The 25,116-nt window shown below is 48.7% G+C and overlaps 1 protein-coding gene and 1 long non-coding RNA gene across 2 annotated transcripts; one reads left to right on the top strand and one right to left on the bottom strand.

Moving 5' to 3' along the window:
- Window positions 1–109: 109 nt before the first annotated feature.
- CRLF2 (cytokine receptor like factor 2) lies at window positions 110–24,730 on the top strand. Its single transcript, XM_082375819.1, has 8 exons — window positions 110–2,161; window positions 8,859–8,961; window positions 11,405–11,568; window positions 12,500–12,633; window positions 14,541–14,703; window positions 15,472–15,577; window positions 17,903–17,987; window positions 20,110–24,730. Exons 1-8 carry the CDS (start codon window positions 2,080–2,082, stop codon window positions 20,374–20,376), a joined length of 1,104 nt encoding a protein of 367 aa, XP_082231945.1. The 5' UTR covers window positions 110–2,079; the 3' UTR covers window positions 20,377–24,730.
- On the bottom strand, window positions 9,210–11,480 carry LOC309620014. The gene is made up of 2 exons (XR_014239373.1): window positions 9,404–11,480; window positions 9,210–9,272 (listed from the first exon to the last, which is right to left on the bottom strand). It is a non-coding gene; the product is annotated as an uncharacterized lncRNA (long non-coding RNA).
- Window positions 24,731–25,116: the final 386 nt, after the last annotated feature.

Genomic DNA, 25,116 nt, shown 5'->3' with positions numbered 1-25,116 from the left:
CCCGGGGAGCTGTGGGAACCCATCTTCGGGGACCACCCGTCTCTGTTCCCATAAAATCCTAATCTCACAGGAGCCCCGTCCCTGCTGCAGAAGCGCCACGGTGAGGCTTGGCTTTCTTCTCCGACCTCAGAGTGGCCTCCCAGGCCTTTTCTCCCCGTGTGGTCTGCCTGAGTATTTCCTTTTTTAGGTAAAATTTCTGAAACGAACAGTTCCTGCTGGGCAAGGTCTGCTCTGGAAAAGAGCTAGAAGCTCTAGCTGCCCTGGATGGCGGGAAGGAGGGAGCAGTGGGGGGAGATGAAGGGATAAGGGTCCCCCCTCCAAAGGGAAGCCTGGGGATGCCTGCAGCCCTTTGGCTGTCCTGGCTGGGGGCGGGGGGATGGGGAGAGGGGAACTCCTGGCACGTGGCAGGTGGAGACCAGGGAAGCTGTTCCGCACCCCACAGGGCCCGGGACGCCCCTCATCACAGAGTCCTCCAGCCCCAGAGGTCAGTAGTGCTGAGGCTGAGAAGCCCTGACCTAGCATGAGAGACTTCCTATCAAGTATCTATCATCTATCTACCTACCTACCTACCATCGATCTATCTCACTATCATCTATCTACTTATCTATCATCAATCTGTCATCAATGTACGTGAGTATATATGTACATATAGGTACATATATACATATGCATGTCTGTGTTTCTCAGTCTATCATCTATCACACTAAGGTGTCCACGTCGTAATCCCTGGGTAGTAGACAGACTAATGTCCCCAAAGATGCCCACGTCCTAATCCCTGGCAACTGCAAATATGTTACCTTACAGGACAAAAGACCTTTTGCAGATGTGATTAAGAATCTGGAGATGGGGACTTCCCTGGCGGTCCGGTAGTTAAGGCTCCGCACTTTCACTGCAGGGGGCCTGGGTTCAATCCCCGGTCAGGGAACTAAGATCCCGCAAGCCGCCACGGCATGGCCATAAAAAAAGAATCTGGAAATGGAGAGAGTGTCCTGAGTTCTCCAGGTGGGCACAAGGGCCCTTACGTGTAAGAAGGAAGCTGGAGGTTCAGAGTCAGAGAAGCAGAGGTTGGTGTCACGTGGGGACATGAACTGAGGAACGTGGGCGCCTCTAGAAGCTGCAAAGGCAAGAAGACAGATTCTCCCCTGGAGCCTCCGGAAGGAGCCAGCCCTGCTCACACCTGGATTTCAGCCCCGGGACAGCAGTGCTGGACCTCTGACCTCCAGAAGGATGCCCACGGTGGAAGCACCCCTGATCTGGGGCCGGGAAGACCCGACTCTCAGCCTGCGCTGCAAGACGCAACTGGAAGTCCCTCGGCCGCCGTCTGCTTCTGGGAAACTGCGTTGTTAACTCCGCAATGGAGCAATTCGTGTTTACTCTGCCCATCTCGCGCCGCTCACAGCTTCTGTCAGTGGCTGCCTGTGAAAGGGCTTTGTAGTTTTGGCATGATTTTACAAGCGCAGTTACCACGGTGGGTGTTGTGTTTCGTTAGAGTCCCCCACTCCCGGGGGCACATTTGGAGGCAGACATGGGGGCCATAAAGTGGCCGCTGAGGGTCAATCCAGGCTCCCTTCTGTGGGAAAAAGCCCACCTACAAATCTCCGTGGTAACATCTGGGAAACGATTCTCCTTGGGGTTCTACAAGTCCCCAAACTTTGTCCTTTATGGCTACCATGTTGTCCCCTGCTTGGCTTGAGGCCATTGGGAGGGGGACCAAGTCTCCCTGCTTCTGGGTGAGCGGCCAGGAGATCTCAGCAAGATGAGGGCTGCAGGACCGCGCTTGGACCTCGACCTCCAAACACAGGATTCTCACGACCCACCAGACGGTGAGAATCCTGGGTGTAGATCATATCTGATAATGTTTCAGGCGAGATGTATCCGGCGGGGCTGCAAAAGTGCTCGGCGGGGCTGAAAAAATGATCCTGCACTTTTTTTTTTTTTGACAAAAGTCATCTTTTAAAATAAAGCATGACTGTTTCCTGTAGTCATTTCCCTAGTTTCTTTTCCACATTTTAAAGACGGGGTGACTCTGTACGATGAACTGAGGCGCTGACCTTCTGTTCACTGACTTCTCCTTCAAGCATGAGGCGTATCTTTCTGCCCCTGGCAGCCTCAGCTCTCTTCCTGCTGGGACGTGTGATGGCTTCAGAAGAAAAGGAGCTCGGTAAGTCAACAGCTGGCAAATGTAGCCATTTGTCTGCGTGAAATGCCCTTTCTTTGAACATCTCTGCTTTTTTCTTTTTATGGTGTCTTTTGCAAATGCACTGTTTTCTTTGTGAAAGTGACAAGGGCTTACGCAGGTTTCTGAGTCTCCGGCAAAGCCCCGTTTGCCTGTTGCAAAGGACCCACTCTTGACTGAGTTCAGGATTAGGTCTGAATGGAAAAAAAATCAATAGAAGAGCCCTTGTCTGCAGAACTGAGAATCTGGGCTGCTTTGTTGTTCTGTCTGCCTCCAAAGAGGTGAAAGACTTTTGTTTAAATTAATACTTACCTTCCCGCGGTGAGATCATGCGGCCGCAGTGCCCCCGAGAAAGACAAGGGCTTCCCCAGTCACCCGTCGGTCCGCGGGGTCATCCGTGAATCCCACGGCTGGCCGTGCCTTCTGAGAATGATTATCAGTGTCACCTTGCTCTCTGTCCTCAGAGCCTGGTTCCCGGGGCTTTTCCAGAGAACTGTTTCCAGGCTGCATGATCACCTTACAAGCTTTGTCAAAAGGTAGCAACAGGAGGGGGCGGACGGGAGGGGTCTGGTCCCGTCTTGCACTAGACAGCTTTGATTTGCTTTCCAGCTCAGGGGAGGCCCGGATGGGAGCTGGTGATGGCACGTTCGTGACATTTAGCTTCTGAACTGTCCCCAGCCATCACCCCATGCTTGACCGTCCACGTCCGAGCTGGCCTCTCGCCTACCTGGTTTGGAAGGGTCCCTAGGGGCCTTCTTTGCTGCAGCCCTGGGGTTGCAAACTGCGTATCAAGTGGACACGGTGAGGAGGGTGAGAGAGCCTGGATGTGGGGTGTCCCCAAGGCTGGCACCCACATAATTCCCTAGCTCTGTGCAATGCCCGCTGCTCCGTTTTCACGTGGCCGAATCCAGGACTCCATCTGCCAGCGACAGAAGGCAGAGGGAGGAGAGGTCTGGCTGTGACCGGAGCTCCCCACGGCCATAGACAATCCTTGACATCCACAACTTCCTCCTGACAGCCCCCCCATACCCGCCACCACTGCGCACGTGGAGTTTGAGTGAAGAAAGAGCCCTTTAGACCAGTTCTGGATTCTGACCCACTTGATGCACATCCGTGGGCAGAAGTAGGGGTTCAGGTCGTGGATGGACAGAGGGTCCCACCCGAGGCGGTTCTCCTCCCTCTGTGAAGCCGGGCTCGCTCAGAACCTTTGTAGGAACTTCCTGGAAAATGCAGAACTTGCTTTACGAAAGGCCTTTGTGGTTTGCCTGCTTTTCTTTTACCCGAGGTCATGACAGGTGTGTGAACACCTGCGGTCCCACTGGGCACAGTCTTAGGAAAGCCTCCCCCATCCCACCCGAGGTCCCGGAGCTGTGCAGGGAGGTCCCTCTGGGGCTGTTTCCACCCGTCGATCCATTTTGAACCGACAGATTCAGACTTCACGACTCCATTGGGCTTTCAGATCATATTTCCATCTGAGGCTATTGTGTGTTTCTGATGGGGCTAGTGAGAATGCGCGTTTGTCCCGAACATGCCTAACCCTTGTGAACCCTTGTGAACCGGTGTCAAAAGAAGCACGAGGGGCGGTGAGTGGGAGTGATCGGACGGGGGGGGGCTCATTAAAGGCTCAGGCGTGAGGGGGGGGCCTGTCCCCACCAGCCATACAGAAGGAGACACCCTCAGTCTTCAGACAATCCCCAGGCTGTTTCACTGACCAGCAGCCGTGTGGGCTGGAATCGTGTTTATCGCATCGGGGGCAGATAAGGAGGGAGGGGGCGTCGGGCAGAATCGGGGAGACCAGGAAAGTCGGGGATGGAGGCAGTGGAAGGGGAAGGGAGAGCTTGGAATGGAAGAAGGATAAAGGCGGGCACACTATACACGTCCTGACGCCCCGGAATAACTCGGGAGACGTTTGCCGCCCGAGCCCACTTGCTGACCCCAAACGCAGCAGGGATTCAGGCTTGGGTCTGGGCGGGAAGCGTGGAGGGAGGCGGTGGACGAAAGTGACCTGACAGCTCCTGGTGGCCCTAAAAAGTGTTCTTAAGGGGGAAGACGCTGTCGATGAAAAATTAGTCAGGCGATCTGAGAAAGAAATGGAAAATTTTATTCAAGCCAAATTTGAGGATGGTAATGGGAAGAGCATCTCAGGAAGCTCTGAGAATGGCTCCACCCAAAGGTTTCTGAGGCACAGGGCTGTGTCTCCAGTGACGTATTAGTGACCGTTACGCACTCCAGATCTAAGCGTCGTCCTGGCCCCTTACGAGGTCAACAGGGAGCGTTGCCTTTAAGGAAGTGTCTGGGTGGCGCCAGGCGAAATGTTACTCTTCATGGCCGAGCAGGTATTTCCGCCGATGGGGGAGGTCTGGCCTATGCCTAACGCAGACACACGATGCACAGCGAGGGGAGACAGGAGGCCAAAGGGCAGAGAACATTTTTTATGTTTAAGTTTTTCTTGTCTTGCCATAAAGCATGAATTTTATTTCTCACGCCTTGTGCGTGGTCTGGGCGACGGGGTAGTCGGGACGGTGCTCTTTTCGGGGACGTGGGACCAGCCTGTGGGTGGGGAACAGTGAGGCGGCCACTTGCATGTGAGGCAGTGGTCAGACACCGGCGTGCTCCCTGCAGGTGCTGGGCGAGCCCCCTGTGTGTGTCTGCTTCCTTTGGGCTGTCACTGCTCCAAGGAGACGTGGCCATGCTGATTTCACCTTTTCTGCCATGTCGCTGGTATCAGATGCACCTTACGGGGACCCGCAGGGGCAAGTGTATCCCCGTGCACACGGAGGGGCTCAGAGCACACCCAGAAATGCTGCTGACATCAGCCGCCTTTTCACAGCAGAGAGTAGTTAGGACGGTCCCAGGCGCAGACATGCCTAGGATGCTTGTCCAAATACCTTTGTGTGTCGGGTGTCTTCCTGTTGAAGATTGAATTGTGTCCCCCCAAAAGATATTTTCAAGCCCTGACCCCTGGAACCTCAGAATGGGACCTTATTTGGAAATAAGGTCTTTGCAGGTGTGATGAAGTGAAGGGTCTGAGGTGAGGTCCTCCTGGAGGAGGGTGGCCCTACATCCAATGACAGGGTCCTTCTAAGAGACAGAAGAGGAGAGACCCAGACACAGAGGAGAAGCCCCGTGAAGACAGAGGCAGAGACGGGAGGGATGCGGCCACAAGCCCAGGGACGCCTGGAGCCCCCAGAAGCTGGAAGAGGCGGGAAGGACCCTTCCCTGGAGCCTCTGGAGGGAGCGCGGCCCTGGGACACCTTGACCTCAGACGTCTGGTCTCCAGGATTGAGAGAGGATAAATTCCTGCTGTTTTACCCCTCAGTCTGTGGTCATTTCTTGCAGACGCCCCAGGACACTTGAGCACCTCTTTATGGAATCTGCTCTGGCTTTGCTGTGTCCTGTGTGGTCCCACGATGATCTTCAGAGGGTTTTCAGGGAGGGTTTGAGGGAGGTTGGAAATCGACACCCAAAGACAGCTCCCCCCACCACCGCCCTTGCCTTGGTACAGACAACCTTTGTCACCAGGGTTGTCCTGGTACACTTTGCCATTTACACCTTCATCTCTTAAAATTTCCGAATAAGTTCATAATATTCCATAAAATCAGCACATACTTTCTAAGCAACAACGGGTCCTGGTGGCCCTGAGTTCTTTCCGTTCAGGAGCCGACATTCAGGTGGGAACAGTGAAATCACAGGAATGAGACGGTATCTCTCAGTGGCAATGGTGCCACCAGGATTGTTAACCACCGATGGCCCAGGTTGGCGGGTAATTTCTGGAGAGATGGAGGTGTTTCTGATGGTACTGCAGAAATAGAATCAAAACTGGCATCTCTCGCCAACCCAGAATTCTTCTCCACAAAGGTAGAGATAAGAGAGACACGATTTCATGACTGAGTAAGCGTTGAACAAGACTGAGCTCTAATGCACATGCCTTTTGAGAAGGAGATTGGCAAGGCACAAACCCTTTTCTAGAGCAAGGTGGACACCAGCCACTGCACCCACGTTCTCAAACGGGAGGACGTCCCAGCACCATCTGTAACCGTAATTCTTCCTAAACTCACCTTCCAGTGGGAGGGACCACCTGGGTCAGATCATTGGCTTTATCCAAAGGAAAAATTAACTTCTGTCTTTATGACTGAAGGTGCTTTTACGACTTGGAGCCAGACTCTTAGCCCCTCACAGAAATGGGGCACCACACCGTTTATGTTTGCTTTTCAAAGAGTTGGCTCCTTTGAGAGAGATACGCCTAGGTCCCAAATCTGGCAAAAGCTCACTAACTTCTAAAAGTCTCTACATATATTTCAAAGGGATGAAGAAAAAACTTACACATTTTCTTTTTGTTTAAATATATTATGAGTTTTGGGACGTCCCTGGTGGCGCAGTGGTTAGGAACCCACCTGCCAGTGCAGGGGACACAGGTTCGAGCCCTGGTCCGGGAAGATCCCACATGCCGCAGAGCAACTAAGCCCGTGAGCTACAACTACTGAGCCCGCGTGCCACAACTACTGAAGCCCGTGTGCCTAGAGCCCGTGCTCTGCAACAAGAGAAGCCACCGCAATGAGAAGCCCACGCAATGCAACGAAGAGTAGCCCCCACTCGCCGCAACTAGAGAAAGCCCACGCGCAGCAACAAAGACCCAACACAGCCAATAAATAAATAAACAAATAAATAAATAAATTTATAAAAAATATATGAGTTTTAAAATTGAGATATAGTTGATTTATAATATTATATATGTTTCAGGTATACAACATAGGGATTCACAATTTTTTAAAGATTACACTCCATTTATAGTTATTATGAAATATTGGCTATATCCCCTGTGTTATACAATATATCCTTGTAGCTTATTTATTTTATACGTAATCGTTTGTACCTCTTAATCCTCTACCTCTATCTTGCCCCTCCCCCCTTCCCTCTCCCCACTTGTAACCACTAGTTTGTCCTCTGTGAGTCTGCTTCTGTTTTGTTACATTCACTAGTTTGTGTCATATTTTAGATTCCACATGTAAGTGATATCATGTGATATTTGTCTTTCTCTGACTTACTTCACTTAGTGTGATCATCTCTAGGTCCATCCATGTTGCTGCAAATGGCATTATTTCATTCTTTTTTATGGCTGAGTAATATTCCAGTGTATATATGTACCAAGTCTTCTTTATCCATTCCTTTGTTGATGGACGATTAGGTTGCTTCCATGTCTTGGCTATTGCAAGTAGTACTGCTATGAACATTGGGGTGCATGTATCTTTTCAAATTAGAGTTTTCGTTTTTTCACGATAAATGCCCAGGAGTGGAATTGCTGGAGTCCATGGAGCTCTATTTTTATCTTTTAGAGAAACTGCCATAGTGTTTTCCACAGCGGCTGCACCAATTTACATCCCCACCAACAGCGCACAAGGGTTCCCTTTTCTCCACACCCTCGCCAACATTTATTATTTGTGGTCTTTTTGATGATGGCCATTCTGACAGGTGTGGAGCCTAAGTAACATCTAAAGCAAACACTGAAGGACTCACTTGACCTTGAGCTTTTCCTCGACTCGTCATGTGTGGTGTTCTGAGTAAGACAGTGACTTTGGTGGACAGGGGACAGTGTCCACTTCCTCTCTGTGTGCCCACAAAACGTGGTGCCACTGGACACACAGTCGGCACTCACTGTTTACTCTTCACACTAACCGATGATCATTACCTCTTGCCAACGTGAGAAGAAAGTCAGCTGTAATCTTGCACTGACTGTTGTCTCTCAAAGTGACTGAGTTTTCTCACCGACCTTCATAGATCCTGCAGTTCTTACTGGCATAAGTCATGACCGGTTTGTTTGTGAGAATCTTGGTTTTCTCTGTCCCTTTAAAGCACTCTATCATTCTTGTATTTTTTTTTTTTAAGGAGATATGCTCCCTGTACATTCACAGTAATTATTTTGGAATCTAGTCTTTGTTTTCAGATTCCTGGGGGATATTTTTCTTTTTTTTTTTTAATTTTTATTTATTTATTTATTTATGGCAATGTTTGGTCTTCGTTTCTGTGTGAGGGCTTTCTCCAGTTGCGGCAAGCGGGGGCCACTCTTCATCGCGGTGCGCGGGCCTCTCACTATCGCGGCCTCTCTTGTTGCGGAGCACAGGCTCCAGGCACGCAGGCTCAGTAGTTGTGGCTCACGGGCCCAGTTGTTCCGCGGCATGTGGGATCCTCCCAGACCAGGGCTCGAAGCCGTGTCCCCTGCATTGGCAGGCAGATTCTCAACCACTGCGCCACCAGGGAAGCCCTCATTCTTGTATTATAAGTATGAAACACATAACAGACTCCGGACACATAGTAAGAATATAAACTATCTTGTTGATAATTACAGATAGATGACATAGATAACAGATAGATGATGATAAGTTAGATGATAGGTAGATAGATGATATAGATGATAGATGATTGATAGATACATAGATAGTACATAGGTAATAGATGATGATGATGATGAAGATGATAGATACATAGATAATAGAGATAGATAGATATAGATAGATATGTTGAAATGATAATATTCTGGATATATAGGGTTAAATAAAATATATCATCAAATTTTTTTTAAAAAGCACTATATCATTCTTATAACATGAGTGCTGACATCATTTGACAGATTTCACTCTTTCCAGCATTGCCTCAAAGTCTACTTTATTTGTCTCTTTTTACCCAGGAGAAGCACTGCAGCTTCAAATCATCAACTTTAATTTCGAAACTGTGAAGGTTACGTGGAATGCAAGTGAATATTCTGGGACTAATTTGACATTCCTCCTCAAGTAAGTGCCCTGAGGAGGGGAAAACCACGCCTATGGCTAAAGTATTTCCTCTTCTAAGATGTCAGCAACTGGGAGGCCCAGGAAGTGAACGTGTGAAGAATCAGAAAGTGCAAGTGTGAATGTGTGTGCCCTCAGGCCTCACCACAGCTGCAGCCGCAGCTCCCAGACCTTCTAACGGAGTGATGACTGACTCACGCTCGAAACCACCTAGATTCTTTTTTTTTTTTAAATAGATATTTGATTATATCTTTTTTCTTTTTTTTAGTTAATTATTTAATTTATTTATTTTTGGCTGCGTTGGGTCTTCCTTGCTGTGCACGGGCTTTCTCTAGTTGTGGCGAGTGGGGGCTACTCTTTGTTGCGGTGCGCAGGCTTCTCATTGCGGTGGCTTCTCTTGTTGCGGAGCACGGGCTCTAGGCGTGTGGGCTTCAGTAGTTGTGACTCGCGGGATCTAGAACACAGGCTCAGTAGTTGTGGCGCACGGGCTTAGTTGCTCCGGGGCATGTGGGATCTTCCTGGACCAGGGCTCAAACCCATGTCCCTAGCATTGGCAGGCAGATTCTTAACCACAAGGCAAGTCCCGCATCCGTTTCTTTAGTCATAAAGGAGATAATTCTTGGTCTCGTCACTGCTTGGGTTTGAGATCTTAAGGATGGAGTATAAGCTGGTCTCACGCTGGGTCCTATAGGCTTCTTCTTAATATGGCAGGGAAGCCTCAAAGATATACCCAATCTTGGGACATCCCTATTAAAAGTGTCTCCTGGAAGGGATAGTTAGGGAGTTTGGGATTGACATGTACACACTGGTACATTTAAAAAGGATAACCAGGGACTTCCCTGGTGGTGCAGTGGTTAAGAATCCGCCTGCCAATGCAGGGGACACGGGTTCGAGCCCTGGTCCGGGAAGATCCCACATGCCGCAGAACAGCTAAGCCCTTGCACCACAACTACTGAGCCTGTGCTCTAGAGCCCGCGAGCCACAATTACTGAGCTCGTAAGCCGCAGCTACTGAAGCCCACACGCCTAGAGCCCGTGCTCCACAACAAGAGAAGCCCCTGCAATGAGAAGCCCGCGCACCGCAATGAAGAGTAGCCCCCGCTCGCCGCGACTAGAGAAAGCCCGCGCACAGCAACAAAAACCCAATGCAGCCAAAACTAAATAAATAAATTTTATTTAAAAAAAAAAAAAAAAGGATAACCAACAAAGACCTACTGTATAGTACAGGGAACTCTGCTTAATGTTATGTGGCAGCCTGGATGGGAAGGGAGACTGGATAAATGTATATGTATGGCTGACTCACTTTGCTGTGCACCTGAAACTAGCACAACATTGTTAATCAGCTCTACTCCGATATAAAATAAAAGTGCCTCCTTGAGTCAAGGGCTGGGTTACTCTGCAGGTCACTTACTTTCCTAGGGCGGCCGCAACAAAGTACCAAAAACAGGGCAGCTTAAAACAAGGAAAATTCAACCTCCCCCATCCTGGAGACCAGATGTCTGAGGTCAAGGTGTCCCAGGGCCGCGCTCCCTCCAGAGGCTCCAGGGGGGGGTCCTTCCCGCCTCTTCCAGCTTCTGGGGGCTCCAGGCGTCCCTGGGCTTGTGGCCGCCTCCCTCCCGTCTCTGCCTCTGTCTTCACGGGGCTTCTCCTCTGTGTCTGTGTCTCTCCTCTTCTGTGTCTTAGAAGGACCCTGTCATTGGATGTAGGGCCACCCTCATCCAGGAGGACCTCATCTCAGACCCTTCACTGCATCACATCTGCAAAGATCCTATTTCCTAATGAGGTCCTGTTCCCAGGTTCTGGGGTTAGTATTGATACGTAGGCATGCCAGTTGGAGGGCCACAATTCAAGCCCTACAAGATCCATTCAAGGCGTGTAAACATTTGAGAGAGGGGTACTTCTCTGTTTCGACAGGTCTTGCTGTAGTTGTAAGGGGAAGGGGGTCATTGAAGCGAGTGACATGGTACCTAATCTGAGTCAGTGACAGAGTCATGGAGCAAAGGAACGGCCCTTAAGATGTTATTTTTAAGATGCTACAGGGCTTCCCTGGTGGCGCAGTGGTTAAGAGTCTGCCTGCCAATGCAAGGGACACGGGTTCAAGCCCTGGCCTGGGAAGATCCCACACGCCTCAGAGCAGCTAAGCCCGTGCACCACAGCTACTGAGCCTGAGCTCTAGAGCTCGCGAGCCACAACTACTGAGCCCACGTGCCACAACTACGGAAGCCTGTCTGTGCGCCTACAGCCCGAGCTCCGCAACAAGAGAAGCCACGACAATGAGAAGCCCGCGCACCGCAACGAAGAGTAGCCCCCGCTCACCGCAACTAAAGGAAGCCCTTGCACAACAATGAAGACCCAACACAGCCAAAAATAAATAAATAAATAAAATTATATATATATTAAAAAAAAAAGATGCTACATAGCTGAATTTTTCTCTTTTTAAATCACAGGTTAAGCGGCAATGAGGCGTACAGACCATGCTCCAAGTATACCCTTCAACAAGGTTACACTGCCGGGTGCCTCCTGGAAGTAGAAAAAGATGCAGTTCTACATTTTTCCATCAGGAATGGAACTCAGCCTCTTCTCAGCAAGAGTTTGTGGATCAGTAACTACCGTACGTGCTTTGGTACCTTGAGGGGTGACTGTCCGTTTTGGATCAGTACATCTTACAAAGGTGGTGAAACCCTCTCTCCAAAGATTCATGTTTTGGTCGGGACTTCTGTGAGGCAGTGTTTCTTTTTTTCCCCCCCTTTTCTGAGGGATGGGATGTCACAGGTGCATCTCAGAATCCCGTGAGAGCTATGGACCCCCTACTGAAAAAATCCCTCATAGACATTGTATAAGTCTCCTCGTGTCATAAAAAATTATCAGAAATTGGGTAGCTTAAAGTAAACATTGTGTCCCAGTTCTGGACACCAGAAGTTCCAAAGTCAAGATGTGGGTAGGGTTGGTTCCTTCTGGAAGTTCTGAGGGAGAATCTGCTCCAAGCCTCTCCCTCAATCCCTGGGAGCTGCTGGTAATCCTGGGCGTCCCTGGGCTTCTGGCCACATCCCTCCCGTCTCTGCATCCGTCTTCATGTGGCTTCTCCTCTGTGTGTCTGTGTCTCTTCTCTTCTTATAAGGACATCCCATATTGGATTAGGGCTCACACTACTCCAGGACGACCTCATCTTATCTTAAACAATTAATTACACCTGTAATGATCCTCTTTCCAAAGATTCTGAGGTGCTAGGGTCCAGGACTTCAAAGTGTCTTTTTCTGGTGGGACACAATTCATCCCATAACAGATACAGAAAAGTTTTTCAAGCAGTTTCAGAGAGCTCTTTCCATGAGACACCTACGGGTCCTTGGAGAGCTGGCTAAAAGTTCTATTGTCAATGTACTAAAGACACGGAAACCCCAAATCTCATAAGGTATTAGAGGAGGGATTGGAACAGTCAGAGGACAGTGAACCCAAGCCCAGTTACCACTGTAATGTTAGAGATGTGCAATGTTTATCTTTGTAGAGGTGTTATTCACAATAGATGTGCTATTTCTCCTTCTTAGTGAAACCCAGATCCCTGAGTGACCTGAGTTTCCAGTGGCATCAGGGAGCAGTGACAGTGACTTGCTCTGACCTGTGGTACAAAGGTCTCGTGTATGAAATCCAGCACAAGAGCACCTTTGACACCGAGTGGCAGGTGAGGGCAGGGACGTCTTCTCAGGCCAGGTGTGCGTAAGTATCCCCGAGATGCGAACGATGGAGAAAGATGGAGAGACACAGAGACAAAGATATTGAGATTTATTTTAAGGACTTGGTCATGTGATTGTGGAGCCTGGTGTATGTGACAGAAGCGGGGGGGACTCATCCAAAAAGGGACAAGACGGACAAATGGCTGGAATTAGTAGAATAGAATCACTGCTCATCAAAGAAATACACATTAAAATAGAGGGATACTGGGCTTCCCTGGTGGCGCAGCAGTTAAGAATCTGCCTGCCAATGCAGGGGACACGGGATCAAGCCCTGGTCAGGGAAGATCCCACATGCCACAGAGCAACTAAGCCCGGGAGCCACAACTACTGAGCCCACGTGCCGCAACTACAACTACTGAAGCCCGCGTGCCTAGAGCCCGTGCTCTGCAACAATGAGAAGCCCACACACCGCAACAAAGAGTAGCCCCCGCTCACCGCAACTAGAGAAAGCCCGTGTGCAGCAACGAAGACCCAACGCAGCCAAAAATAAATAATTTAAATAAATTAAAGTTTAAAAAAAATAGAGGGATACTGGAGTTCTCCTAAATAGCTGATCATAAAACGTGGTCATTTTTGATGACGTTGAACATCAGGAAACTTTAAGACCTCCGTCATGGTCCTTATTCTCATCAATTGATTCCCTTTGCAGAAATGAATCCTCGGGGAATAATTCAAAATGTGGATGAGGCTGTATGCACAAAGACGTCTATCGAAGCATTATCTAAAATAAGTACATGGACTCAGGGGCCACCTGTGTGGCATACAGCGGGAGAATAGTCAAACAAACTATGGTACATTTATAATAAAAGATGTAAGAGCCATCAAAAGGTATTTTAAAGAATATTTAGTGATAAGAAGCAATGCGTACATTAAATATCGTGTTCAATGAATACCATACCCCCGGAAGGAGAGAAATGATATCAATTTGTTAATGGTGATTGTATTTTGGAGCTAGAAAAAAGACGGGTTTTAAGTGTCTTATTTTGCCTTTGTGTGTGTGTGTGTGTGTGCGTGTGTGTGGTTTTGTGTGTGTTTTCTGAAGTCTCGAATGTAAGCATGCATTACTTTTTTTTCTTTTTTAATTAATTAATTAATTTTTTGGCTGCGTTGGGTCTTTGTTGCTGCGCGTGGGCTTTCTCTAGTTGCGGCGAGCGGGGGCTACTCTTCATTGCGGTGCGCGGGCTTCTCACTGCGGTGGCTTCTCTTGTTGTGGAGCACGGGCTCTAGGCACGCGGGCTTCAGTAGTTGTGGCCCACGGGCTCAGTAGTTGTGGCTCGCGGGCTCTAGAGCACAGGCTCAGTAGCTGTGGAGCACGGGCTTAGTTGCTCCGTGGCATGTGGGATCTTCCCAGACCAGGGATCGAACCCATGTCCCCTGCATTGGCAGGCGGCTTCTTAACCACTGTGCCACCAGGGAAGTCGCAGCACGCATTACTTTTATATTCATAAAAAAAGTTACTTGGGGAATATAGCCAATATTTTATAATAACTGTAAATGAAGTATAACCCTTAAAAATTGTAAACCACTATACTGTACACCCGTAACATATAATACTGTACAGCAACTATACTTCTATTTTAAAAAATTACTTTTTTTTAAAAGAAAGAACTTAGTAATTCTTCAAAAGCGTCTGTCATCATGTTTGTCATAACGAATTTTTTTTCCTTTCTGGAGGCAGGTGTAGAGGTGCTGCCACATTTGTTTTTTCTGTTGTTTGGAGGATAAAGATCTGGACAGAGAGAGGAAGTGAAACAAGAGAGGGAAATCCTGCAAGGAGGAATCTTGTGTGAATCCCTGGTAGAAGATGAAAAAGTCTGGGTCAATCATGGGTCATCGTGTCTCTTTTTCCCTCTAGTCCAAGGAGGCAAAAACCTGCAATGTCACGCTCGACAGTTTGGATGCTGAGAAGTGTTATTTCTTTCGGGCCAGAGTGAAAACGCTGGAGTCCAGCTACGGCTCTGACACATACCCAAGTGACTGGTCAGAGGTGATACACCAGCAGAGGGGCAAGCTAACAGGTAATGTCACGCAGCATTGCTGTACAACATGGTCCAGCACCCTACGTTGGGGGGGAGGGTGGAATGGGGCACCTGAAAGCACGATGACCCCAAGTCCTGCTCCAGAGGTCACGGTGGAAGCAATTCTTCTTCTGGTTTCCATCATTATTGGACTAATTTTCATTTTTATTTCGATGAACATAGCAAGAATAATATGTCATTTATGAATGTGGTTCCATGGATATAGGTATAGATGCATAGAGAGATCTATAGATAAATAGGTGATAATGGATAGCTAGATTGATAGATGATAGATGATGATAGATGACAGATATACATAGATGATAGATAGATGACAGATATAGACAGATGGATAGACATAGATGGATAATAGGTGATAGATAGATAGTTAGCTAGATAGATGGATAGGTAAGTGGACAGATATATATCATAGATAGATAAGTAGATAGGTAGGTAGGTAAATAGATAGATAGATGATAGATAGATAGATGATAGATAGATGATAGATATGGATAGACCAAAGCAAGCCCTGATATCCTCAAATACCCCTGGCAGTGAGTTAAATCTACACTCCCTCCTTCCTAATGTTTGCCTGTCCAGTGTCACCGTCTCTCTTTCCAGGATATTTCACACCAAAATCAAGATTTGCTGACCCTGACATTTATAAAGGAAAAAAAAAAAAATGGGGGTGGCAGGGTTTGGAGTGTGATCTAGTATTATGTTGAAATTATCTTGGTAACTTACAGCCCTCATTCTGTTTTGCTTTAGATTTGTGCCGGGAAAACAGCCTTTTCCCAAATTTTATTTTAGTTGCTGGCATGGTCACCTTCCTGATAGCCTCCCTTCTCCTTCTGCCTTTATGGAAACTACGGAGGTAAGGATGACCCTGCCAGAATCCTCAGACACACGGGCTTTGGTTCCAATATGTCCATGAATTGGGGGGGAAAAAAAGAATTGTCTGATATGATTATTTAGCTGAATATCACTTTCTCTATAATACACACTTTGCCAGTGGTATATGACAAGAAAATTGAGAGGGAAATAATGCCAAAGGTGCAGAGATATCTGCAGAATTCATTGACAAATATTCTCGTGGAGACAGTAGGATACAAGAATGCTCATTCCTATCAGAGCGTTACCTTGCTTCAAGCACATGCCCCATTGAGCTGTGTCCTCCTGTCACGTTACAATGACAGGTACTTAAAACACCTTTTAATTTTTATTGAGATTTATTAAATGAGACAATTTGGTGAGTGACGTGAGAAGAACTGGACAAGAAGAAAGCTTGTCTGGTTTGTAAATCCATTTACCAATACAGCAAAACAATATTCTTTGAGACCATAGAAAGCATTTCAAAAATATGATATTAAGTATTTCTCCCCATTAACCTTCCATGCAATAATTTAACAACCGCTATGTCCATCTTTCTTTAAACGTACCTGCGCCCGGGCCTTTTACTTCTTGATGATGTTTGAAGGCACTGATGCCCAGGGCCATGGGTGCCATCTTTGTTTCTTAGGATGAGGTTTCCATAGCAACAACTGGAGTGATGCATAGAGAATCATGGACCGCCATTCTGGACCACTCGGGCTGGCTCTGAGCTAGGCTGAGTTAGACAGTTTCAAGGACGTCCCATCGTGGTTGGATACAGCATGGAGCAGCTTCCCTTAATTCTTGCAAATCGCCCCATTTTTTCTTCAGTCTGCTCTCTCTTTGACCAGCTCAAACAGATGCCTGCAGTATGGTTCTCTGCAAGGGAGTAGATGAAGCAATCAGATAAGTGTGTTGACAGGTGACATGTCTGATGTTTTTAATACAAAACTGAAATCACCCCTGAGGGAATCTGAGGAGTACACTTCTTGGAAAAAACTAACACTTGTCCTGTCTTCAAGGAAGTCCCTGTTCACGACGAGTGGTGAAATCAACTGTATTATTTTCCTGGGGCTGCCATAACAAAGCACCCCAGACTGGGGGTGCTCAAACAACAGACATTTATTTCTCCCAGTACTGAAGGCTTGAATCTGAGGTCCAGGTGTGGGCAGGGCTGGTTCCTCCTGAGGCTTCTCTCCTGGGTGTGCAGACGGCCCTCTCCTCCCTGTGTCCTCACACGGTCGTCCCTCTGTGTGCATCTGTGTACTAATCTCCTCTTCTTTTAAGGACACCAGTCACATAGGGTTAGCAGCTTATTAGATGAGAACCCCTTAGGTTCTGTTCCTGGGGGCCTGCAAATTAAACTGACCAAAGACAGAGTAACATAAGAAAATGCATGTTTCTTTACTGATGTAATATTTTTAAGCACATGGAGATTCGTAGAAAGGAAGTGAACACCTAACAAGGCAGTTAATTTGGGGGCTTCTATACCATTTTAACAAAAGGTAATAATTTGTGGAAAAGGAAGACAAAGGAAAAGGGAGTTTGGATGTGGGTAAACTGTGGGAAGGTGACTAAGAAATGTGTGGGGGAAACTACAGGCAGATAAAGGTTGTCTATGTGGAAGCATCTTGGTGCCATCTCAGTGATGTGACTCATTGCCCATTTCCTGGTAAAGGAGCGGGGGGGCACCTTTACAAATGGAATTTTTTTTTTTTTTTTTTTTTTTTGTAAAGAGGGAAATTTGTGCTCTGCTTTTAGGTGGACGGGGGAGGGCAGAGGGCTTCTCCTGTCTCTGCTGTTTCTCAAGTGCCTTCACCTCCAAATACACAATATCCCCAAGTGGCATATTTTGGGGTGGTGTATCCTGATCACCTTCATACCCCATGTCTATGACCTCATTTCACCTTAATTACCCCCTAAGAAGTACAACCTCCAGATACGGTCAGATTGAGGGGTTAGGGTTTCAAGCTATGAATTTGGGGAGGTGGGGACACAATTCAGTCCATAATGTCAACAGAAATAGTGATTCATAGGTAATAAGAATTGCTCTTTTGCAGAGATGGGCTCCATGCCCCTAACATCACATTCCTGGTGAGGGCTTCACGTGGATGCTGGGAGCAGGGTACCTGGGGGGATAGGAGTGGGGCACATGTTTTGAAATTGGGGACGCAGTTCCGCCAAGGTGTGCAGCCTCTGGGGTCAAAATCTGCAGCCATCCTGGGCCCCTCATGGCGGGGCGGGGGGGGGGTGGTCTGTCCGCCTGGACGTCCACAGCCCTGCTCAGGGGCGCCAGCCTGTCTGACCAGACTCTCCATGTCCATTTCAGGGTTAAGAAGGTTCTCATGCCCAGTGTGCCGGATCCGAGATTCACCTTCTCTGGGCTCTTTGAGTCTCACCAAGGTAACTTCCAGGTAAGCGCCATCTCCTTGGGCATGAAAAACAGGCTTGCTTTGTGCTGTCCTAATATCTCCCCTGTGCACCATTTAAAAACCCGCCTTTATTCCAGCGGCCTCTTTAAATGCCTGTGAGCCTTTTTGCATTTGAAAACAGCAGCAAGTTCTTTTCTCTTTTGGTCAGAGAGAGTAGATCCAAGGGCCTCCGAGGGTGGCTTCGCTTGAAATCAGCCCCAGAGATCAGTGGCCCCCCCTACGGGATTTTCCAGCCTAATCGCTTTCTGATCTCATCAGGAAGTTGTGTTCTTAATCTGTTCCCTCTGCAGGGCTGACAACAAAACCTACACTTCCTTTTTCAAACTTTATGGTTGTTATTTCATTCATGTGATAAATGCTTAAAGGGGGGCTGAGGAGGAGTTGGGAGGAATGAGAGAGAGGGGATCAGCACCCCCGTCCCCAGGAGATTGCCAGGCAGTAGGACCCCCAGGCGTAGATTTTATAGGACCCTGGGATCAGAGTTATGCCAGTTCCCTGCGGCTGCCACAAACTGCGGGGTTCAACACACCACACATTAATCCTCGCCCAGTCCTGGGGACCAGACATCTGAGATCAAGGGGTCCCAGGGCCACGCTCCCTCCAGAGGTTCCAGGGGAGGGTCCCTCCTGCCTCTTCCAGCTTCTGGGGGCTCCAAGCGTCCCTGGGTTTGTGGCCGCATCCCTCCCGTCTCTGCCTCCGTCTTCACGGGGCTTCTCCTCTGTGTCTGTGTCTCTCCTCTTCTGTGTCTTAGAAGGACCCTGTCATTGGATGTAGGGCCACCCTCCTCCAGGAGGACCTCGTCTCAGACCCTTCACTTCATCACATCTGCAACGACCCTATTTCCAAATCAAGTCCCATTCCCAGGTTCTGAGGGTTAGCACTTGGGCATATCTTTATTTTGGAAGGGATGCACTATTTAACCTTCCACAGGAGCAAGGTGAATTTTGAAACCACTTAGGTGGAGGAGAGGGGGAAAAAATGGAAAGAAAACCCACAAAAACATTCCTCTATCCTGTTAAGTTTTGTCCCTGATGCCTGCAAATTAAATGGACAAAAAAAAAAAAAAAAAAAAGAAAAAGATTAAGAAGAGAAAAGGTTTATTTTGTATGCACATGAAAACAAGTGAAAACCCCCAAGAAGTAGTTACAGACCTGGGGGGTGATGTGCCATTTTAACAAAGGGTGATAGAGTGTGGAGGAGAGACCACGTAAAAGAAAAGGGGTTGGGGACTTGTGGGTGGCAGGCAAGATATGAGAAGGTGACTAGGAAATGCATGAGAAATAAGGGTTCTTTAGTAAGATTTTATGCAGACTCAAGTTCTCCTAGGTGATAAGTGTCGTCTCTGGAGTTGGAAGGGTCAGGGTGACCGTTTACAAATGTACATTTCCTTTCCAAAAGGGACATTTATGCCCTGCTTCTAGGGAGGATAAACGGAGAGCAGAGAATCCTCTCTGCAGCGGTTCATTCTCCGTTGCCTTCAGCTGAAAATAATCCTTGTGCCACAGCGGCGTATTTGGGGGTGTCCCAGTTCCTTTCAAGGGAGAGGAGAGGGGGTTACAGCAGAGTTTAGGACAGGAAATCGGAAGTTTTTCAATACTTGGGGCTGGAAGAAGGAGATGGGGGAGGCTGGGCCGGGGAAGGGAGATGTCATAGGGGACAGAGGAGTCACCCGTGGAAGACAGTCCCGTGGAACAGCCTATTCCAGATGTGCTTCCGGCCAGCATCAGGAAACCCCAGGGCACTTGTTAGAATTCAGCATCTGGGCCTCCTGGACCTGCTGAGTGATAATCCTCCTTCTGAAAAGTCACCCCCATCTCAGAGAACATACCTGCGGGGTGGTGGTGGGGGGAGAGGAATCTGTGTTTCTTGTTTTGGGTTCCAGAAAAGCCCTTCAGGCCGTCCTCATGTGTGAGGAGTGACCACAGGCCAGCGCTTTGAGGCTGATGACAAAAGGCAGATCTGAAACCACAAGCTCTATGCCAAGATGCTAAACATGAGAGCTCTTCTGTTCTGCTGGGGGTGGCATCCCCTCCGGAGGATGCACGGGCCCCGAGGGGAGGGCTTTGCTGCACGGAGCCTGAGTCACGATGTTTCATCCTGGCAGGAGTGGATCAAGGACACGCAGAACGTGGCTCACTTGAATAAGATGGAAGACGGGGAGCAGGAGTCCATCCCGGAAGAGGCCACGGTGGTCCAGCTGGCAGAGGTGCCCGTGACAGCAGTGACGAGCCCTGTGTACCGGCAGACGGAGGAGGAAGAGGCCACCAGGAAGCCCGGCCAGCTCCCTCGCCAGCCCCCCCAGGACGGCGAGGTGGTCTCTCTCGGGGATTTTACGTTTGTGACGAGTGACAACTCATACGTGCGGTTCTGAGGGGGTGCAAACTCAAAAGCCAACATCAAAATCTACATTGACATTGTAGGACCCAGGACAGCATCTCAGGGACTAAAAACCACCGTGAAGGGAACTCCCCAGAACCGAGGATGCTGGTGTCTGGGGTCACCCAACACCCCAACCATCCAACCAATGCATCCCATCTATGTCGATATGCAAGGGCTTGAAGGCGGATTCCCTATAGGTGGCAGATCGTTGGTTGGGCTTGTTCTTGCTCTCACCTGGCACGTTGTCACGGTTCTCTTAAATCGTAAGGAAGGACAGCCAGCGGCCTGAGACCGCCTTCCTTCGCATGTGCCCACCCAGTCCTGCCCTTTCGCCATTACTACTCGCACCTGAGTGGTTCCTCAGATCTTTTGCTACGTGGCACACGTACCCAGCAGGTGAGGCACGGCACCTCCAGTTACAAAAGGAATTCTGCGTTACCAACACCAACCAGCCACCCGGCTCTTGCTCCAAAAGGGAAAAACCCTCTTTGCAACCATTGAGGCATTTTATTAAGCAGACTCTGTTTTAATTCCTGAGTCCACACTCAGGACATCACTCCTAAGAGATATTTGAATGTAAAAACCCTGCATGAACATTTGAAACATTCCCCGCTGAGTGTGCATTATTATTATTTTTTATATTGAAATAAAAAGAAAAAAAAGTGTTGGCATGAGAAGTACGGTGAGATGTAAACAGCTTGCTGATATTTGTGGAGATAGTGGACAATGTTAGTTTGATGCCCTCAAGCTTCACGTACAGGATGTATCTAGATTTCTAGATTATTGAGATCTAGTTGTTTTTTTCTTTTTTTTTTTTCAGGCTGGCACTGAGTTTATCTTGTCTCTCTCTGCAGGGTGCAGTAAATAAACTTGATCAGATATACCTGGAGTCCGTATGTGTGTGTGTGTGTGTGTGTGTGTGTGTGTGTGTGTATGTGTGTGTGTGTGGTGTTGGGGATTTATAATTTAACAAAATCTCTCCCCACCCCCAGAAAATTCCTCCACAAAGATAGAAATGGAAAGAAAACACTTTTATTAGTGAACAAACACCAAGCCAGAATACAACACACATCGCAGGCAGCCCGCTAAGGGTTTGCAAACACAGAAGGACTCACCCTATTTTTGAGCTCAGCAACCCGTTCCCCCATCATTCTCAAGACAACATTGCTAATTGTCTCCTCTCTGTAGGATGTAGGTGTTCCAATTTGGGGCCAGGTTTCCAGCTGCGGTAAGGCCACTCTCTTCCCTGGAAGCCAGGAGGTGGGCGTTATGTGACTGTTCCCGCCTGGGAAGGTCATTCCTGGGTCAGAGCTGTGGTGCAGGGTCGGAAGTGGGAGAGCAGGAACCCCAGAAGTCACCTTTCCCCGAGGAAGATTTCAGGGTGGGCTGCACGCCTGGACCTGGGACCTTGTTTCTGGGCTGCGAGAGGCTTTTATTTATTTATTTATTTATTTTAAGTAATTTATTTATTTATGTTTGGCTGTGTTGGGTCTTTGCTGCTGTGTGCAGGCTTTCTCTAGTTGCGGCGAGCGGGGGCTACTCTTCATTGCGGTGCGTGGGCTTCTCATCGCGGTGGCTTCTCTTGTTGCGGAGCACGGGCTCTAGGCGCACGGGCTTCAGTAGTTGTGGCACATGGGCTCAGTCGTTGCAGCTCGCGGGCTCTAGAGCGCAGGCTCAGTAGTTGCGGCGCACAGGCTTAGTTGCTCCGCGGCCTGTGGGATCTTCCCAGACCAGGGCTCGAACCCGTGTCCCCTGCATTGGCAGGCGGATTCTTAACCATTGAGCCACCAGGGGAACCCCACCCTGGAGGTTTTAATTGTGTCTCCACTGTTGAACCCCTCGTGTCCTGGTCCATGTTTCTTCCCTCGAGTTGGGAATCATGCAGTGTTTCTCTTCTCCTCACTCATTGGGGTGAAAAGAGGGGGTCTCACACACTGGAGCCCCCTGGAAGGCTTGTGTCCCCCTGCCCAGAGGTTCTGATTCAGCAGGTGCCTCTGGGGTCAGAGCAACTGCGTTTCTACAAGCCCCCCCAGGGGTGGTTGGACGGGAGCTGACATGGCCGGTGTGTGCACCGCACTCAGAAGGGGGGCGTACAGCAAAATGCCCACTGAATCCTGGAAGACAGAGGAGGGCTAGTCTGTGCTGCTTGGACGCTTAAGCCCCCTCCTCGGGAGCAAGGGGCCGGCACTGACCAGGGAAGCAGCCCTCCGTCTCCCGGGGACCTGAGGCTGCAGACGATCCTCCCCTGGGGTCACAGAGCCGAGATGTGTGGTCATCTGGAATCCCTTGCCTGTATGTCCCAGGTGGGCACAATGCCCTCTGCTTCAGACCAGGCTTTTCTGGGGGAAGTGCGTGCAGATTTCCAGAATCTAGTCCCATCAATGGGGTAAGCATTAGATTTTCCTGAGAGTTGCCTGCATGTGGATTTTAGTTGTGATTCAGGAAACAAGTTGGCTCCAGAATCATCACTGAGGTGGACAGATGTTGTATTCGTCAGCTAGGGCTGCTGTAACAAGTAACCCAGACGGGGGCAGGGGGGTCGGGCTTAAACAACAGACATTTATGTCTCCCTGTCCCGGAGGCTGGAGTCTTGAGATCCAAGGGTCAGCAGGGCTGGTTCCTCCTGAGGCCTCTCTCCTGGGCGTGTAGACGGCCCTCTCCTCCCTGTGTCCTCACAGGGTCGTCCCTCTGTGTGTGTCTGGGTCCTGATCTCCTCTTCTTATAAGGACAGCAGTCCTATGGGATCAAGACCCACCCATGTGACCTCATTGTACCTTCATCACTTCTTTAAAGACCTTATCTCTGAATACAGCCCCATTCTGAGGTCCTGGGAGTCAGGGCTTCAACATAGGAATCTGGGGGGAGACACAATTCAGGCTGCAACTATCTAACAAGGTCAGCCTGTGGGTCCACCTCCCCCTCCTCATCCTTGGCCTGACCCCACTGGCCCAGGAAACCCTCTCTGTCTACCTGATACGGCAAGAATTCAGGCCAGTGTCCTTCACTCCTCCCTCTGGGCGAGCAGTGGAGCCTTGAGAGAGACAGACTGCCAGGCCCCCCGGGCTAGACACTGCCTGGTCTCCTAAGAGGGGACCATAGGCTCAGCACCAAGGTCTGGGTGGGATTTCATTGCAACCACTGGAAAACCAGAAGAAAACCCCACTTCTCTTGTCTCCAGCTTCAAGAAGTCTTATCTGTGCAGTCACCCAAAGGAAAAAATGCACAGAAGTGTCAGGAATCCCTTTTACAGAAAGGCCCTGGGATTCTCCAGCACAGGCTTGGGAGCTGCAATGGCTTGTACCAAAATCAACGTATTATACGTGCACTCGAGGTGGTGGGTATTTTTGAAAAAACTTCTTTTCTCTTGCCTTCGAATGTCCTGCTATCCCTGTCGACGTGTCTTAATGACATTTTCCCCTCTTCATTTTGGTGATCGGAAAACAGCCTTGGATTTGGATGAAAGAACGCCAGTTTCCACTGGATGACAGTGTGGCTTTAACAGTCGAGGCGGGATAAGCGGGGCTTCGGCAGTCATGATGGAAAGAATCTAGAAAATGATGTTACGTGGTGATAAAATATGAAATATACTGGACGGTCCAGCAATCCCACTCTTCTGGGCTTTTATGTAAAGAATAAATAGTCAGGATCTCGAAGAGACATCTGCATCTCCATGTTTACAGCAGCTCTGTTTACATTAGCCGAGATACATAAACAGCCTAAGTGTCCATCGACAGAGGAAGGGGTAAAGAGAAAGCGATATCTATCTATCTATCTATCTATCTATCATCTGTCTACCTATCACTTATTTATCTATATCTATCTATATCATTTATCTATCTACCTATCCATCATTTATCATCTATATCTATCTATACTATCGTCTACCTATCATCTATCGTCTATCATCTATCTACCTACCTACCTATCATCTATCATTTATCATCTATATCTATCATCTATCTACCTACCTATCTAACATCTGTCTACCTATCATTTATCATCTGTATCTATCTCTATCATCTCTCTCTCTCTATATATATAATGGAATATTACTCAACCACAAAAAGAATGAAATAATGCCATTTGCAGCAACATGGACGGACTTGGGAAGCATGAGGCTCAGTGAATTAAGTCAGACAGAGAAAGACAAATACTGCACGTTATCACTTACATGTGTAACCTAAAACAAACAGAAAAACCCCAACAAATTCACAGATACAGAGAACAGATTGATGATTGCCAGAGGCAGGGGGTGAGAGGTGTGTGAAATGCCTGGAAGAAAAAGAAAAGAAAAGAAATATATGTTCTCTGCCCTGGTTCCTGTCACAGAGCTCCTAAAACCCTCGGGATGTCCTGAGGGACGGGGAGGGGCGGGGGGGGGATGGGGGGGGGAGAAGCACTTTTTTGTTATTCATAATAAGTCCTTTTCAACTCAACAGGGGCCCCTGGATGCCTTCAGGATGGGGGCTGGTTGCCAGGGGAACCAACCCTGCGGTTAGAGGGTTGGAATTTCAGCCCCACCCTCTGACCTCCGGGGAGGGGACAGGGGCCGGAGATTGAATTAATCAGCCCTGCTCAGTGATTTAATCCACCGGGGACCCTCCGTAAAACCCTCAAGGATGGGGTTTGGAGAGCTTCCGGTTGGTGAACTCACGGAGGTGCTGGGAGGGAGATGTGCCCCTGGAGAGGACAGAGGAGCCCTTTCACCCCATAACTTACCCTGTGCGTCCCT

The sequence above is a fragment of the Balaenoptera borealis genome, assembly GCF_965194805.1.
Source record: "Balaenoptera borealis genome assembly, chromosome: X".
NCBI classification, from domain to species: Eukaryota; Metazoa; Chordata; class Mammalia; order Artiodactyla; family Balaenopteridae; genus Balaenoptera; species Balaenoptera borealis.
The sequence above is the reverse complement of the archived record's forward strand: the minus strand, read 5'-3'. Positions and strand labels throughout refer to the sequence as shown.